The sequence below is a fragment of the Enhydra lutris genome, unplaced genomic scaffold, assembly GCF_002288905.1.
Source record: "Enhydra lutris kenyoni isolate GAN:26980312 unplaced genomic scaffold, ASM228890v2 scaffoldscaffold4, whole genome shotgun sequence".
In the NCBI taxonomy this organism is placed as follows: Eukaryota; Metazoa; Chordata; class Mammalia; order Carnivora; family Mustelidae; genus Enhydra; species Enhydra lutris.
The window spans coordinates 30,284,351-30,298,110 of record NW_019154088.1 but is presented as its reverse complement, the minus strand read 5'-3'; the positions used below and the strand labels follow the sequence as shown (position 1 = coordinate 30,298,110).

At 36.1% G+C, this 13,760-nt stretch overlaps 1 protein-coding gene across 4 annotated transcripts in view; it reads left to right on the top strand.

Annotated features, from left to right (window-relative positions):
* Positions 1-13,760, top strand: part of LOC111159997 (HEAT repeat containing 5A) — a 97,126-nt gene that overhangs the window by 73,549 nt on the left and 9,817 nt on the right. For 2 of the 4 annotated variants that reach the window (XM_022522764.1, XM_022522734.1), the window contains exons 28-33: positions 1,104-1,352; positions 2,908-3,035; positions 4,554-4,701; positions 6,311-6,583; positions 8,553-8,777; positions 13,560-13,729. In XM_022522764.1, the coding sequence (XP_022378472.1) occupies positions 1,104-1,352; positions 2,908-3,035; positions 4,554-4,701; positions 6,311-6,583; positions 8,553-8,777; positions 13,560-13,729 (1,193 nt within the window). The remainder of the gene's footprint in view (positions 1-1,103; positions 1,353-2,907; positions 3,036-4,553; positions 4,702-6,310; positions 6,584-8,552; positions 8,778-13,559; positions 13,730-13,760) is intronic. The other 2 variants (XM_022522754.1, XM_022522744.1) reach the window with 2 other exon arrangements.

Genomic DNA, 13,760 nt, shown 5'->3' with positions numbered 1-13,760 from the left:
TATTGATTTGTTAATCCCTTATCTAATTTTAGTATTCTTTTTTGGTTTTTGTTTAAAATATTTTATTTATTTAAGAGAGAGATCACAAGTAGGCAGAGAGGCAGGCAGAGAGAGAGAGGGAAGCAGGCTCCCCGCTGAGCAGAGAGCCCAATGCGGAGCTTGATCCCAGGACCCTGAGATCATGACCTGAGCTGAAGGCAGAGGCGTAACCCACTGAGCCACCCAGGTGCCCCAGTATTCTTCTTTTGTGATTGTGTGTCTCCCAAGTCTATAGCTTATAACTTTTATCTTTCTAAAATTAGTGTACTCATTCATTTATGGTTTATGGTTCTGTGTAATACGTGATAAGGTTTTTGTTGTTGTTGTTATTGTTGTTTCTTTAAGATCATAAAAACCTAGAATCATTACAGTTTTATACTTTACAGTTTGGGCTTAGTTTAGCTAGATTTTTTTGTGTGTGGAATGGGATAGGTATCTAATTTTGTTGTCAGTTATTAATCTGCATTTTATGGATTGGATATTTGGATAGCCATTTTTATTCATGTTATTCCAAAATGCTTTTTTTTTTCTCTTTGATATGAATTTCAGGTCAGTCTGTCCACTTCTACTAGAATTTTAACTGGAATTATACAGAGAGAGATAGGAGTGTCTAAAATACCTTTCAGTAGCATCAAAATGGAAATAAATTGATTTATTGGCATGGTATGTCAGCTACTAGTGAATAACAAATACAGATCAACATAAGTTACTCTAGAAACATAAAGTTAGGTGAAAAAACAAATTCAAAAAGGTTACATACAATATCGTGCCTTTAAACACAAAATAACATATATTATTTATGAATACAAACATCTGTTGTAGGAGTGAGTCACACTAACTTGAGGAAAAGTGATTACAGAAGGAGGGATAAGAATTAATGGTATGGGGTCACCTGGGTGGCTCAGTGGGTATCAGTATTTGTTTCAAACACACATCACATAAATTCCTTAAAGGAACTTCTGGGATGATAGTAATGGTCTGTTATCTTGTAACACAGAAGAGAGAAAATGTAATTGGAGCTAATCTCTTTTATTCCTCCTGAAACTGCTTCTGCTTTCTTGTAGGTGGTGCTTTCTACACAGCAGAGACTAGTGAAAATGCAAAATTGCATTATTACAACTCCTGGGCACTTATCTTGCATGCTACAGCATTGTGGCTTACCAGCACAGGCTTTGTTGTTGCTGACCCGGATGAAGGAGCCTCTCATCTCTCAAGACCTGTAACACCAACTTCCATGTGTCAAGGTTCATCATCTGGGGCAACGGTAAAGTCCCCTGAGGATGTCTGCACTGATAGATTCCATCTTATTTTAGGTCAGTAAAAGAGCTAACAAGCTCCTAACCCTACAGAGTTTTTCTTGAGTCATGCCTTACTGTCCATTTTCTTTGTTAGGTGTTAGTGATAAACTTGACATAACTGAGTAAACTTAGATACATTTTACAAAAATGCAGATTTCTGGAATCCCATTACAAGCTGGCTTCAACATCATGTTGAATAAATTATAGAAATTACAAGACAGTCGTAGTTTCTTCCACACAGTTTTTTGAAGATTCATGTGATGTCTATAAATTTTTTAGATTTCTTTCTCTCTATATTAAAAAATACCAATATACTGAAGATGGGGTCCACCTGCATGCCCCCCCATCTCTTACCTGCGTCTCAAGGATTGCAAGGTTCAGAAAAGTATACTCAAAGGTACAAAATTGCAAGAAAATATTTAAGGTCAAGGAGATGAGATTTTTAGGTTACAACGTTTAACCCATTCCTTGGCTTTCCTGGAATTTCATTTTTTTAAAGTGAAAAATCTTTCTAAAGTAGAGTGAGTTTCTAGAATAAATGAAAGAAATGTTTTTCATATTTTACTTAGTTCTTGGAAAACAACCCATTAGATCATTATCTATGAAGAAATTATTGATTAAATGAAATGTAAACGTTACAAAGATAAATGATTAAATTAAGTAAGGTTTATGGTTCACAGAATTTCTGTTATTACTCCTCAGGCCAGACATGACCACATTTCCTATATCCTTGGGTATATTAAACTTTTGTTTCCATTTGCTTTGAGACAAGAGTTTTTTAAAAAAACTTGCAGAATGAAGGATGACAGTTACTATGAGCATAAGCTGTGCAACTTGACTACCTCAGTTCACATTCTTTCAGTACACCATTGTAACTGAGCTTGAGCAAATTAAATAACTTAAGCTGTATGTGCTCATCTCCCTCTCAGAAAGAGGGTTAATAATACCATAGAGCATGCGACTCTTGATCTCAGGGTTGTAAAGTTCGAGCTCCATATTGGATGTTAAGATTACTTAAAAAATATATATTTAAAAAAATACCTACTTCCTCAGGTATTGTGAGAATGAAATGAAATGGTATATGTAAAGATACAGTGCTTGATCCATGATAATCACTCAATAAATTTTAGTAAGAATAAAGTTATAGAACTCTACATGTTGGGGCACCTGGCTGGCTCAGTTGGTAGAGCGATTCTTAATCTCAGGGTCATGAGTTAAAGCCCTGCATGGGTCCTCCTTAAAAAAAAAATTTATTTATTTTTTTTTAATAAAAAACTCTCCACATTAAGTTCTCTAGTACAATTTTATTCTAATTTTTTGCATTTTTGAACTATTTCATAGCACCTATGCAGTAGTGCTCAAACCTGTTTGAGATTATTCTCTATGTACATGTGGATAAAAACAACTAAAAGACTTGCTTTATTACTTAATAGTTTAGTCTTAAATGCAATTTGGTTTACTTTACCTTTTTGCTAAGCTTATTTGTATATCTTATCTAAGTATAAAATGAATTCCTTACTTCATAAACTAAGAATCTCAAAGAAGCCTCCTTTTTTTCTGTTTTCTACAGGAATCAGCGTGGAATTTCTATGTTCCTTACGCTCAGATGCAACCATGGAAAGCATTACTGCTTGTTTACATGCATTACAGGCCCTTCTAGATGTTCCTTGGCCCAGATCTAAAATTGGCAGTGATCAGGTGATTTCTTGTTTTTTTGTTAGGCTTCTGTGGTTTTCAAGGAACAGAAATAACAACATGTTCAGGTTACTACAGCAAACAAAAAATGAACACAGAGAAGAAAAAGAAAACAAAACTGCTGCATGACTTGATCTGTCAGAACTGGTATGCTATCAGCAACCATGCAGACCCAGGAGCAGTCATGCCTCTGACTGCCACTTTGTGTGTCTGCTTCTGCCACACCAATTTCTGCTGCTAACTACTACTCAGTGTAGCAGCTCTTCAGTCAAACTCCCAGCAATGAGGGGAAGGCACTGTATTGAAGTGGCCAGAAGAGTAGCTACTGGTTAAATGTAGAATTCCTTCTTTGTATTTTTCTGCTTCAGTGCGCCCTGTTCTTTGTATATATCTGTATCTTCTATTCCATTTCCTTAAGAGAGAATCTACTTGGTTCATGTAGTTATGTCTATTACAGAGTATTCCTGTTGGTTGAGTTCTCCTTCTTGGATTTTAAAGAGATTACTGGCTAGCCTATAGGTGGAGTCAGACACTAATATCTGACCCAGTTGTGACTGTGATAATAGGATCACTGTGAAAGTATGGCATTTCCTTTAACTTCTTTCCTAAGAACTACTGATTTTCTCTCTAGGTAGACTGTAATTTAACCTGTTAACACTTTTGTTTATTAGGTTTAAATTACGAAAGAGCATCTTCCCTGACTTGAATTATACTTGAATAAATTCTGAACATTTTGTTCTTGTTTGGCATATTAAAACAAGCACAATAATGATGGATTTTCTCTGTTATTTTCAAAGATGAAAGGAAGCTACCAGATTAAGCACTAGAAAAGCAGAAAATGAGAGACTATTTGTCCAGTGCATTTTATTCTTTTATTTTTTTAAGATTTTTAAATTTATTTATTTGAGAGAGAGAGAAAGTGAGTGAGCAGACATAAGTGGGGTGAGGGGCAGAGGGAGAGAGACAAGCAGACTCCCCACTGAGTAAGGATCCTGACATGGGGCTCGATCCCAGGCTCTGAGATCATAACCTGAGCCCAAGGCAGATGCTTAACTGACTGAGGCACTGAGGCACCCCAGTGTATTTTATCCTTTAGAGGGATATCCATTTTATGTTTATTAACTTAGCACTTTTTAATGTTTTCCTTCTCCATCATTCTTTGTTATTACTAGAAAACCTCAATACAGATCTGGAAGTCTACATGACAGTGCTTGTATTCTTCTAACCAGATTTCTCACCTTGCTTTGGAAGTTTCCCTGTCCATTTTCCCATTTTAGGACCTGTGTGAAACCAGTCTTTTGTTATAATACCATTTCCTGCAAGAAGGGACAGAAACCAATCTGGTGTCAATTTAAAATAGAACAAGTGTTCCCAACATTATTGTACCTACACCTTTAACTTTTGTGATCAATTTGTTAATATTCTCTTTTTTAATGTTTCCATGGCATTTAATATTGGTATTTTTTAAAAAGAAAGTATGTTATTTCCAATACAGTTTCTCCTAAATGTTTTCTATGATAGGACTTGGGCATCGAGTTGTTGAATGTACTACATCGAGTAATTTTGACCCGAGAATCACCTTCTATTCAGTTGGCTTCACTTGAAGTGGTAAGACAGATTATCTGTGCAGCTCAGGAACATGTCAAGGAGAAAAGACGAAGTGCAGAAGGTGAATGTTAACCTATAATACAAAATTCATCATATTATTATAATCAAATTAATTAGCATTACTTTTTTAAAGTATTCTTACATGTCTATGTTGTTCTGATAATGTTTTGTGTATAGTATAAATGAAACCTCTCTAGGTATGGATTTAAGTCCTTTTATCCACCTCTACATGTTAGCTTGGATTTTGTTAGTAGCTTAGGTTTTCCTTGGAAAAATTAGAATTTTAACAAAATCCTGGAAGGGGAGAAAAAAATCCCTTATACTGGTTGAATACTTACTTTAACTATGAGTGTTTATCAGTGTACGTGGAAGAACAACTGACAATTTTTTTAAGTTTTCTTTAAGTAATCTCTACACCCAGTGTTGGGGCTTGAATTTGCAACCCAGAAATCTGGAGTTTTATGCTCCACCAATGAAGCCAGCCAAGTACCCCATAACTACTGACAATTTTTTTCTTTCTCTCTCTTTTTTTTTTCAAGATTTTTTTATTTATTTGACAGAAAGAGACACAACGAGAGGGGGAACACAAGCAGGGGAAGTGAGAGAGGGAGAAGCAGGCTCTCCACTGAGCAGGAAGCTTGATGCGGGCTCCCTGGGATCATGACCTGAGCAGAAGGCAGACATTTAACTCCTGAGCCACCCAGGTGTCCCACTACTGACAATTTTCAATGACTTAAGTTTTGCAGAGTGATTAAATTGCTTACTTATAAGTCTGATTTGGTATTGATGAGTTTATCATTTAATATTATATTTGACTACATATAACAGAAAACCTAGTCTGATAAGTGGATTTAAAACACAAGGACTTGTTCTGTCATCTAAAAGATGCCCCAGAGACAGGAAGTCCTGAACAGGTATGGCAGTTTCTTAAAAAACATCAGGGACCTTGGTTCTTATCTTTCTGCCTGCCATTATCAGTACTTAAGAGTACAAGGTAGGCATTGGAGCTGGACCTATCAGATTCACATTTTTCTTTTTTTAAGATTTTATTTATTTTTGAGAGAGAGAGAGAGCACAGAGGGAGTGGCAGAAGCAGGTTCCCCTCTGAACAAGGAGCCCGACATGGGGCTCGATCATGACCTGAGCCAAAGGCTGACAGACGCCCAATCGACTGAGCCACCTAGGTGCCCCTCAGGTTCACATTCTTTTTTTTTTTTTTTTAAATATTTTATTTATTTATTTGACAGAGAGAGATCACAAAGAGGCAGAGAGACAGGCAGAGACAGGTGGGGAAGCAGGCTCCCTGCCAAGCAGAGAGCCCGATGCGGGGCTTAATCTCAGGACCCTGAGATCATGACCTGAGCCAAAGGCAGAGGCTTAACCCACTGAGCCACCCAGGAGCCCCTCAGGTTCACATTCTTAACAAGGCGTTAACCAGACAATATTTTAAAACTGAGAGGGTTACCAAGGATTTCTTTTGATCTACTGCAATAGGTAGTCATAATAAAGACAACTCCTTTTACCTCCATAACTTTATCTTTCAGTCTTTAACACCCAAGACTTCAGCCATTTAAAGGTTTTACCTACAACAGAAATGGACTAAATTGCCATCTACCCAAAGCAAAGCAAACACGAAATGTTTATCCAACACTCTTTTTTCTGTCTTTTAGTTGATGATGGGGCTGCGGAAAAGGAAACCCTGCCAGAGTTTGGAGAGGGAAAGGACACAGGAGGACTTGTGCCTGGGAAATCTTTGGTTTTTGCAACACTGGAATTGTGTGTATGCATTCTAGTTAGACAGCTTCCAGAACTAAATCCAAAATTGACAGGTAGCCCAGGAGTAAAAGCTGCAAAGCCACAGGTGCTCTCGGAAGATGGAAGTAGATTGGTGTCAGCTGCGTTAGTTATCCTGTCTGAACTTCCTGCGGTGTGCTCTCCTGAAGGTACGCTGCGGTATTTCACTGCTTTACTTGACCAGGAGGGAGAGAAATGATTTTAATAAATAAAGGAGATAATCGTTGCCAATCCTTTTCTCATTAAACTAATGCTGCCTCAGAGGTTTGGTGGGTAATGTTTTTAATCCTTTAAGATTAACATTGCATTCTAATAATTTGTTTTTTGAAAGGGTAAAGGTAAGTAGATACTATGTACTATCAACAGATAATGCTCTTTCTTGGTTGACAGTATTTTTAACCTATCAGTGGCAGTGATTTAGCTCTTAGGCATTTTTTGGTATAAAATACCTAATGGACTTCCCCTTTCTTGGTGATGACAGAAGTTTGTCATCAGTTTGGAATGAGTCCATACTTAGAGCTTTTAAGGCGCCATAGGGCTCTGCTGAGTCACTACCTCCTCCTAATTCCTTCTATGTGAATTTTTAACCTAGGAGCCTTCTTGCTTATCCCTGTTGTCAATGGTGCTTCTTGATCTGAAGTGGCCCATTCCTTCTCTCCTTTTTAAAATTTTGTCTTCTGGGGCACCTGGGTGCTCAGTGGGTTAAGCCTCTGCCTTCAGCTCAGGTCATGACCTCAGGGTCCTGGGATCCAGCCCCGAATCGGGCTCCCTGCTCAGCGTGGAGCCTGCTTCCCCCTCTCTCCCTGCCTACTTGTGATCTCTCTCTGTCAAATAAATAAAATCTTTAAAAATAAAATAAAATAAAATTTTGCCTTCCTTTGAAGTTCATATCCAGACCTATGTTATCTGTAAATGCTTCCCTAAAAACTCTAGCTCATGAAGAGTTTTGTTTTTTCATGTGTGTATGCATATATCTATGTGTATAATGTTGCTTCCATATGTGAATAGGTTTTATGCATCATATGGAGGCATTATCTGTAATTTGTTATTACATACCAAAAAGATAAACTTATATGTAAACAAATGTCTTATTTCCAATGAAATACTATATCCTTTAGGAAATTTAGTAGAAAATAGGCACTCCGTGCTTAATAGATTTCTTAACTGATAAGCATATTTTTGCTTAAACATGTCTTGACCAACATATGTGCTATCTTCATATCAAAGATTTTCAGCTTTGATATGAATTGAAACCTATATTCCTTATTCTCACATCCTGCTTTGCAACAAGAATGGCAGAAAAAGTGACTAGTAGAAGCTTTAGGATGAAAATACACTGTGAGAGTTTTGTTGAGTAGCCTCTGGGAGCATTAAATTTACTATTTTAGTTTTAGTCTCTCAGTTTAAACATAACAATGACTTTTCAACTCTTCAGTGGGTATGAAATTTTTAATAATTTTTATTGAGTGGATTGCTACAAATTCCTTAGAAAAAAGAGTTTGATATAAAATAAATTCAAGGGGAGCCTGGGTGGCTCAGTGGGTTGGGCATCTGCCTTTGGCTCAGGTCATGATCTCAGGGTCTTGGATTAGAGCCACGCATCAGGCTCTCTGCTCACGGGGGAGCCTGCTTACCTCTCTCTCTCTGCCTGCCTCTCTGCCTACTTGTAATCTCTTTGTCAAATAAATAAATAAAATCTTTAAAAAAAACAAAATAAAATAAAAAATAAAAAAATAAATTCACGTGGATAGTAGTGATAGTTGTACAACATTGTGAATGTACCTAATGCCACTGAATTGTACACTTTAAAATGGTTAAAATTGTGAATTTTGTCTATATCACACTAAAAAATAAAAATAAATTCATCATTTGTCAGCTACCAAATAAGATACAAAAATACTGTGACACAATTTAAATAACATTTTCAGTTATAACCAAAATTTAATGCAGTCTTAAAAATCTTAACACTACCTAAATTATCTTAATAGTTATAATCCTTTATGAAAAATGTCTTAAAAGCTAGAAATTTTTGACATTGTCTTCCTCATTGATGATTTCTTTTTAGAAACTGTATGTATAGACTGAAACATAGAGTGTTTTTAAATATGTGTCTTACAGGAAGCATCTCAATTCTCCCTACTATATTGTACCTCACAATTGGGGTCCTCAGAGAAACTGCTGTGAAGTTACCTGGGGGCCAGTTATCTTCAACTGTTGCAGCTTCCCTACAGGCTCTGAAAGGAATATTGTCTTCTCCCATGGCCAGAGCAGAAAAGAGTCACACTGCTTGGACTGACCTCCTCCGTAGTGCTTTAACAACAATACTTGACTGTTGGGATCCAGGTAATTAAGGCTATTGAGAAGCAGTTGTTTAGTTTGTTGTAAAAAGCACAAGGGACTTTGAGAATAAGCTATTTAATTGATATTTGGCATTCTTACCTAGAGGGGCCCATAGTCACTACATATGTGTTCAGAGAATATGTATTAAGTAGATAAAAACATCTATATTCTCATTTTAGTATCTTTACACCTTAATGCAGTTAAATGACTGGCAGCTTATATATTAAGTTGACAGAGATCTCCAAATGTTAGTATTAATTTATGAATATAGTATATATTAAGTTGACAGAGATCTCCAAATGTTAGTATTAATTTATGAATATAGTATCCATAACTAGCTGACAGAACCTTTTAATGCACACAGGTTATCAAAAAGTATATAAGTTATGCATTATAAATCTGAAATAAGATTGATTGGATTTATATCCTCATTCCACTACTTACTAGCTAACTGACTAGCTAAGTTGCTCAACTTCTCTGAACCTTAGTTTTCTCATTAACAAAATAAGGGTATTGTGTTGCAGGAATTGTTAGAGCAGTAACATAATATATGGAAAGCATCTCATTTATTATCTGATATATATCAATAAATGAAGGCCAGTATTATGTTCAGTGGCCATTAAAATTTCTTTTGCTCTTTTTATTGTTGTATAGTTTTCATTTTCAGCATAATGTCATGGTGATTATAAAAAGTCCTTAAACATATTATAGATTGTCCCTGCCTTCCTTGTTCTGTTTATAAATGTCACAGTTCACCATATTCTCTTTCATATGGTGTAAAGGTTTCAGTGGAATTCAGCATTTATTGACCACCTACTTTGTGCCCAGAGTTGAGAGTCTGGTGGAGTCTGGTATCTATAAATTGTTATATGCTTAATATCACAAAGTATTCCTTGAAGGCAACAGTAATGTCTTAATTATCACTGCATTTCTAAATATAGTAAAAAAAAAAAAAAGAGAGAGAGAGAGACTGATTTAAAAAATTAGCGTAATCTGCTCTGAGTGAATCAGGCAGAGTGTAATAGGTAGGGTTCTCTGGAAGCTCTTGTTGAGATGAAGTTTTGGGAGCAAGAGGTTTATTAAGGAACAACACCTGTGAAGGGAGTAGGGGAAAGTAATACTGGGCAAAAAAGAAAGTCGAACTCTAGCACAAGCCCCCAACAATTGGGAGTTCTGCAGATTGCCCATATGAATGCCTCACATAGGACAGAAAGGGCCTGTACTTTATCCTCAGATGTGGGCTAACAACCCAGGAAGGATGTGATCTCAATCAAGGCAACTCTAACTGAGGCCAACCCTAAGGGAGCTAAGCTGACCATATTTCCCAAGGCTGGCCAGCACCTTCTCCCATGAAGGGGATCTCAGTGGTACAGTTCTGTATCTACCACAAGAGGTTTCTCAGAAAAGTTGATTTCTTGGAGAATCAGGAAGCATTTTCCACATGGACATCATAGAAACAGGTTCTAGGTACATTTTGATCATGTGCCTGTAGACCTAAATAGTATGGTACATTTGGGGACAGCAAGTAGAATAATAAAAGAATGTGGGGTTAAAGGAAGAGGCGGAGGAGGGTGATTAATAGTAATTATTAAAAAGATGAAGTGGGATAGTGCATGAGGCCAGATTTTGGAGGATTTGCATGGTTTGTAATTTGGACTGCTTTTAATATGCATGTGGAATCGCTAAAGGGTTTTAAGAAGAGGAGTAAAGGGATAGGATTTGCATTTCTGAAGAATCACTGTGGCAGCTATAGAAAAGAAAACAGGATTCTTGGAGGTAAGATAGTAGTGTAAGGATAAAGAATAAAATGTTAAAAATAAAATGTTAAGCATGTATTAACAGAATTTATTGATAGTTTGGTTTAGGAATTGAAAGGGTTCATTGAGCACTCCTAGTGCCATTAACAGAAATTCCAAAGTGAACATTTTCAGGGGAATGTAATGAGTTGAGTTTGAAATGCCTTTCAGATAATCAAGTGGAGCATAATATGTAATATGTAGCAGTCTGGACTTCAGGAAAGTAATCTGAGCTAAAGATGATTTTAGAGAATGTGTATTGGAGAGTTATCAGCGTAAGCTTTGGGATAGATAAAATCACCCCAGTTGAGTTTATGGATCAAGATGGAAGGAGATTCAGGAGAGAATACAGTCACAGAAGCCAAAGAAAAGAATTTTAATGGTGAGAGCATGGTCAACAGTGTAAATACAGTGTAAATGGAAGGTAAGGAAAGTAAGGATTGAGTATAGACTCCTCTTCATAAGAAAAGAAAGCTGAAGGAAAGTATAGGGGCAAGCAATTTTTTTTTAAGATGAGATGTTAGCATGCATTTGTGCTTATGGGGGATAAAAGATATGAGAATGGAGTTGGAAATATTAGGGAGGGAAGCAATGTCTCCTTCTAAGCAGGAAGAAATAAAATTCATAGTACAATTTAGAAGGATGAACCTTTGCCAGTGGGAGGGAAGAAAAGGAGGTTAGAGATGGGAAGTAATAAGTGTAAGATTTTATGATGAGAGTTACAAAGAACTTGTCTCTCCCGTCACACACCACAAATATGTTTTTAGTTGTTTATCAGAGAATAAGGTTAGGGCGGTAAGGATTTAGATTACCTACCTAGAGAAATTAAAGTAGGAGCTGATAATCACAGGTAAACCATTTTCTGTGTAACAAATCGCCTGAAAACAGTGGTTTAAAACAACAAACATTAATTATCTGATAGTTTACGGGTCAAGAATTTGGAGCAGCATAGGTGGGTGGTTCTCACTCATGAAGTTACTGTTAAGATGTTGGCCAGGGCTGGAGGTAGAAGATCCATTTCCAAGATGACTCATTCATGGCTGTTGGAAGGAGAGTCTTCACTCTCTTGCTGGCTATTTGCAGGAAGCTTTGCTTCCTTACCACAGAGACCTCTCCATGGGGCTAATGCTAAGGGAAACTTGCATTTATGCTGGGTAAAAGAAGATAGGAGTAAGGGAGTTTAGGTAGGGATGGGGGAATAGGGAATTTGAGAAGAAATGGGAAGAGGAACCCAGGAGAGCTTTATCCTACTGAAAATAAAAAGACATTTTTACTAAACAGACTAGCTGTGTTTCAAGTTGTCATGAATGACTAAAAGTAACAACTGTTTAGGAATCAGTATAGCATTGTGATTAACATTATGTTCTCTGGAATCAAACTATCTGCCTTACTAATTGTGTGACTTGGGCAAATGACTAAATTTCTTTTCCTCATCTATAAAATGGAAGAAATAAGATTACCCATTTCCTGGTGCTATTATATGGATTAAATATTTAATATATACAAAGTACCCGTAATAATGTTGTCATCATTTTAAATGTTGACCCATGTACCTTTTACTTTAAAATTATTCAAATTATTTTTATAAAATCCCATGTATCCATAATATATTGCTTTCATTGCTGTCATTGTTTCATTATTACCTCTCAAGCATCAGTTAAGATATTAATCTCCTCAGGGCTTTCTCTGACCACCCAGTGTAGCAATTCCTGGGTTGCTTTCTTTTATTTTCTGATTTTTTTTTTTAATTTACTTATTTGGGGGCCTGGGTGGCTCAATTAGGTGTCTGACTTTTGATCTATTAGCTCAGGTCTTTATCTTAATGAGTTTATCTTATGAGTTCAATTCCCACATTGGGCTCCATGCTGGGTATGGAGCCTACTTTTAAAAAAAAAAAAAGTTATTATATAAAAGTAATCTCTGCACCCAATATGGGACTCAAATTCACGACCCTGATATCAAGTGTTACACACTCTACCAGCTGAGCCAGCCAGGAGCCCCAACTTTTAACTTTTAATGTATTTTTTATATTCATAGACCTTGTGACTAACAAATTATTTACTTCTGGTATACAATATATCTTCTGTAAATTATAGACTCACTGCCAAAAAGAGCGCTGTTTCCTAAACATTTGTTGGATGAATGTTAGCAAAGCTGTTATCTCGATCCCTGTATATCATTTCTTCATAAGTAGTAATCCAGTCTTACACAGTTTCATGAGTTGAATTTGCCACCCCTTTTCCTTTTCAAGTAACATCAAGTTTTCATAGCAGGATCATTAAAATTATTGAATGAGATTATGAAGGTAAATATGGGGGGAATTGAAGGAGAATTATCTAACAGAAAATTCTTTCAGATGATTATGACCCATGCAGTATTTTCAGTTTTTTTTATACTGTTAAGAAATGGTATATATAGCAAAGCACTCGGGTATTTTCACTTGACACTTGTATTATCAAAATATGAATACCTTATCTTACCTTAATCTTAACAAAGAAAGATTACCTTAATCTTAACAAAGAAAAATCATTTCTGATTTGTTCCACAACAAAAATGATACTATAATAGCTAACTCATGTTGAGTTCAACATGCTATTCAAATGCCTTACATGAATAACTCATTTAATCCTCATAACTTTATAAATGCAAGTACTGTTAATATTTCTATTTTATAAATGTGAAAACTAAAATTGGGGTTCAGTGTTCAATGTCACACAACTAGTAAATGTATATTCCTAGTAAATATACTTATATATTTACTGATGTCCGCCTGTAAAGAATGTAATTACTTTGGTAATTTTTGGCTCTAGAATTACTTAGAATCTTATATTTTAAAATCTACAACATTTGCCAGGATTCTTAAAATCAGTCCATTAGTGTTTATTGTCTGTAACTGTTGCGTACACAAAAGAAATTGTTGCTGTCAAACCAGAGGTATCTTCACACAGATGCATAAAACAATACGGCAATCTTGGGATGTTTCTCATAGATCATTTCTCTTTAGTAGATGGAACACATCAAGAACTTGATGAAATCAGTCTACTTACTGCTATCACAGTATTTACTTTGTCTACCAGTCCAGAAGTTACTACCATCCCATGCCTTCAGAAGCGCTGTATTGAGAAATTTAAGGCTACTCTTGAGATAAAAGATCCTGTGGTAAGTGTCTTTAGTAGAGAGATGTTTGTAA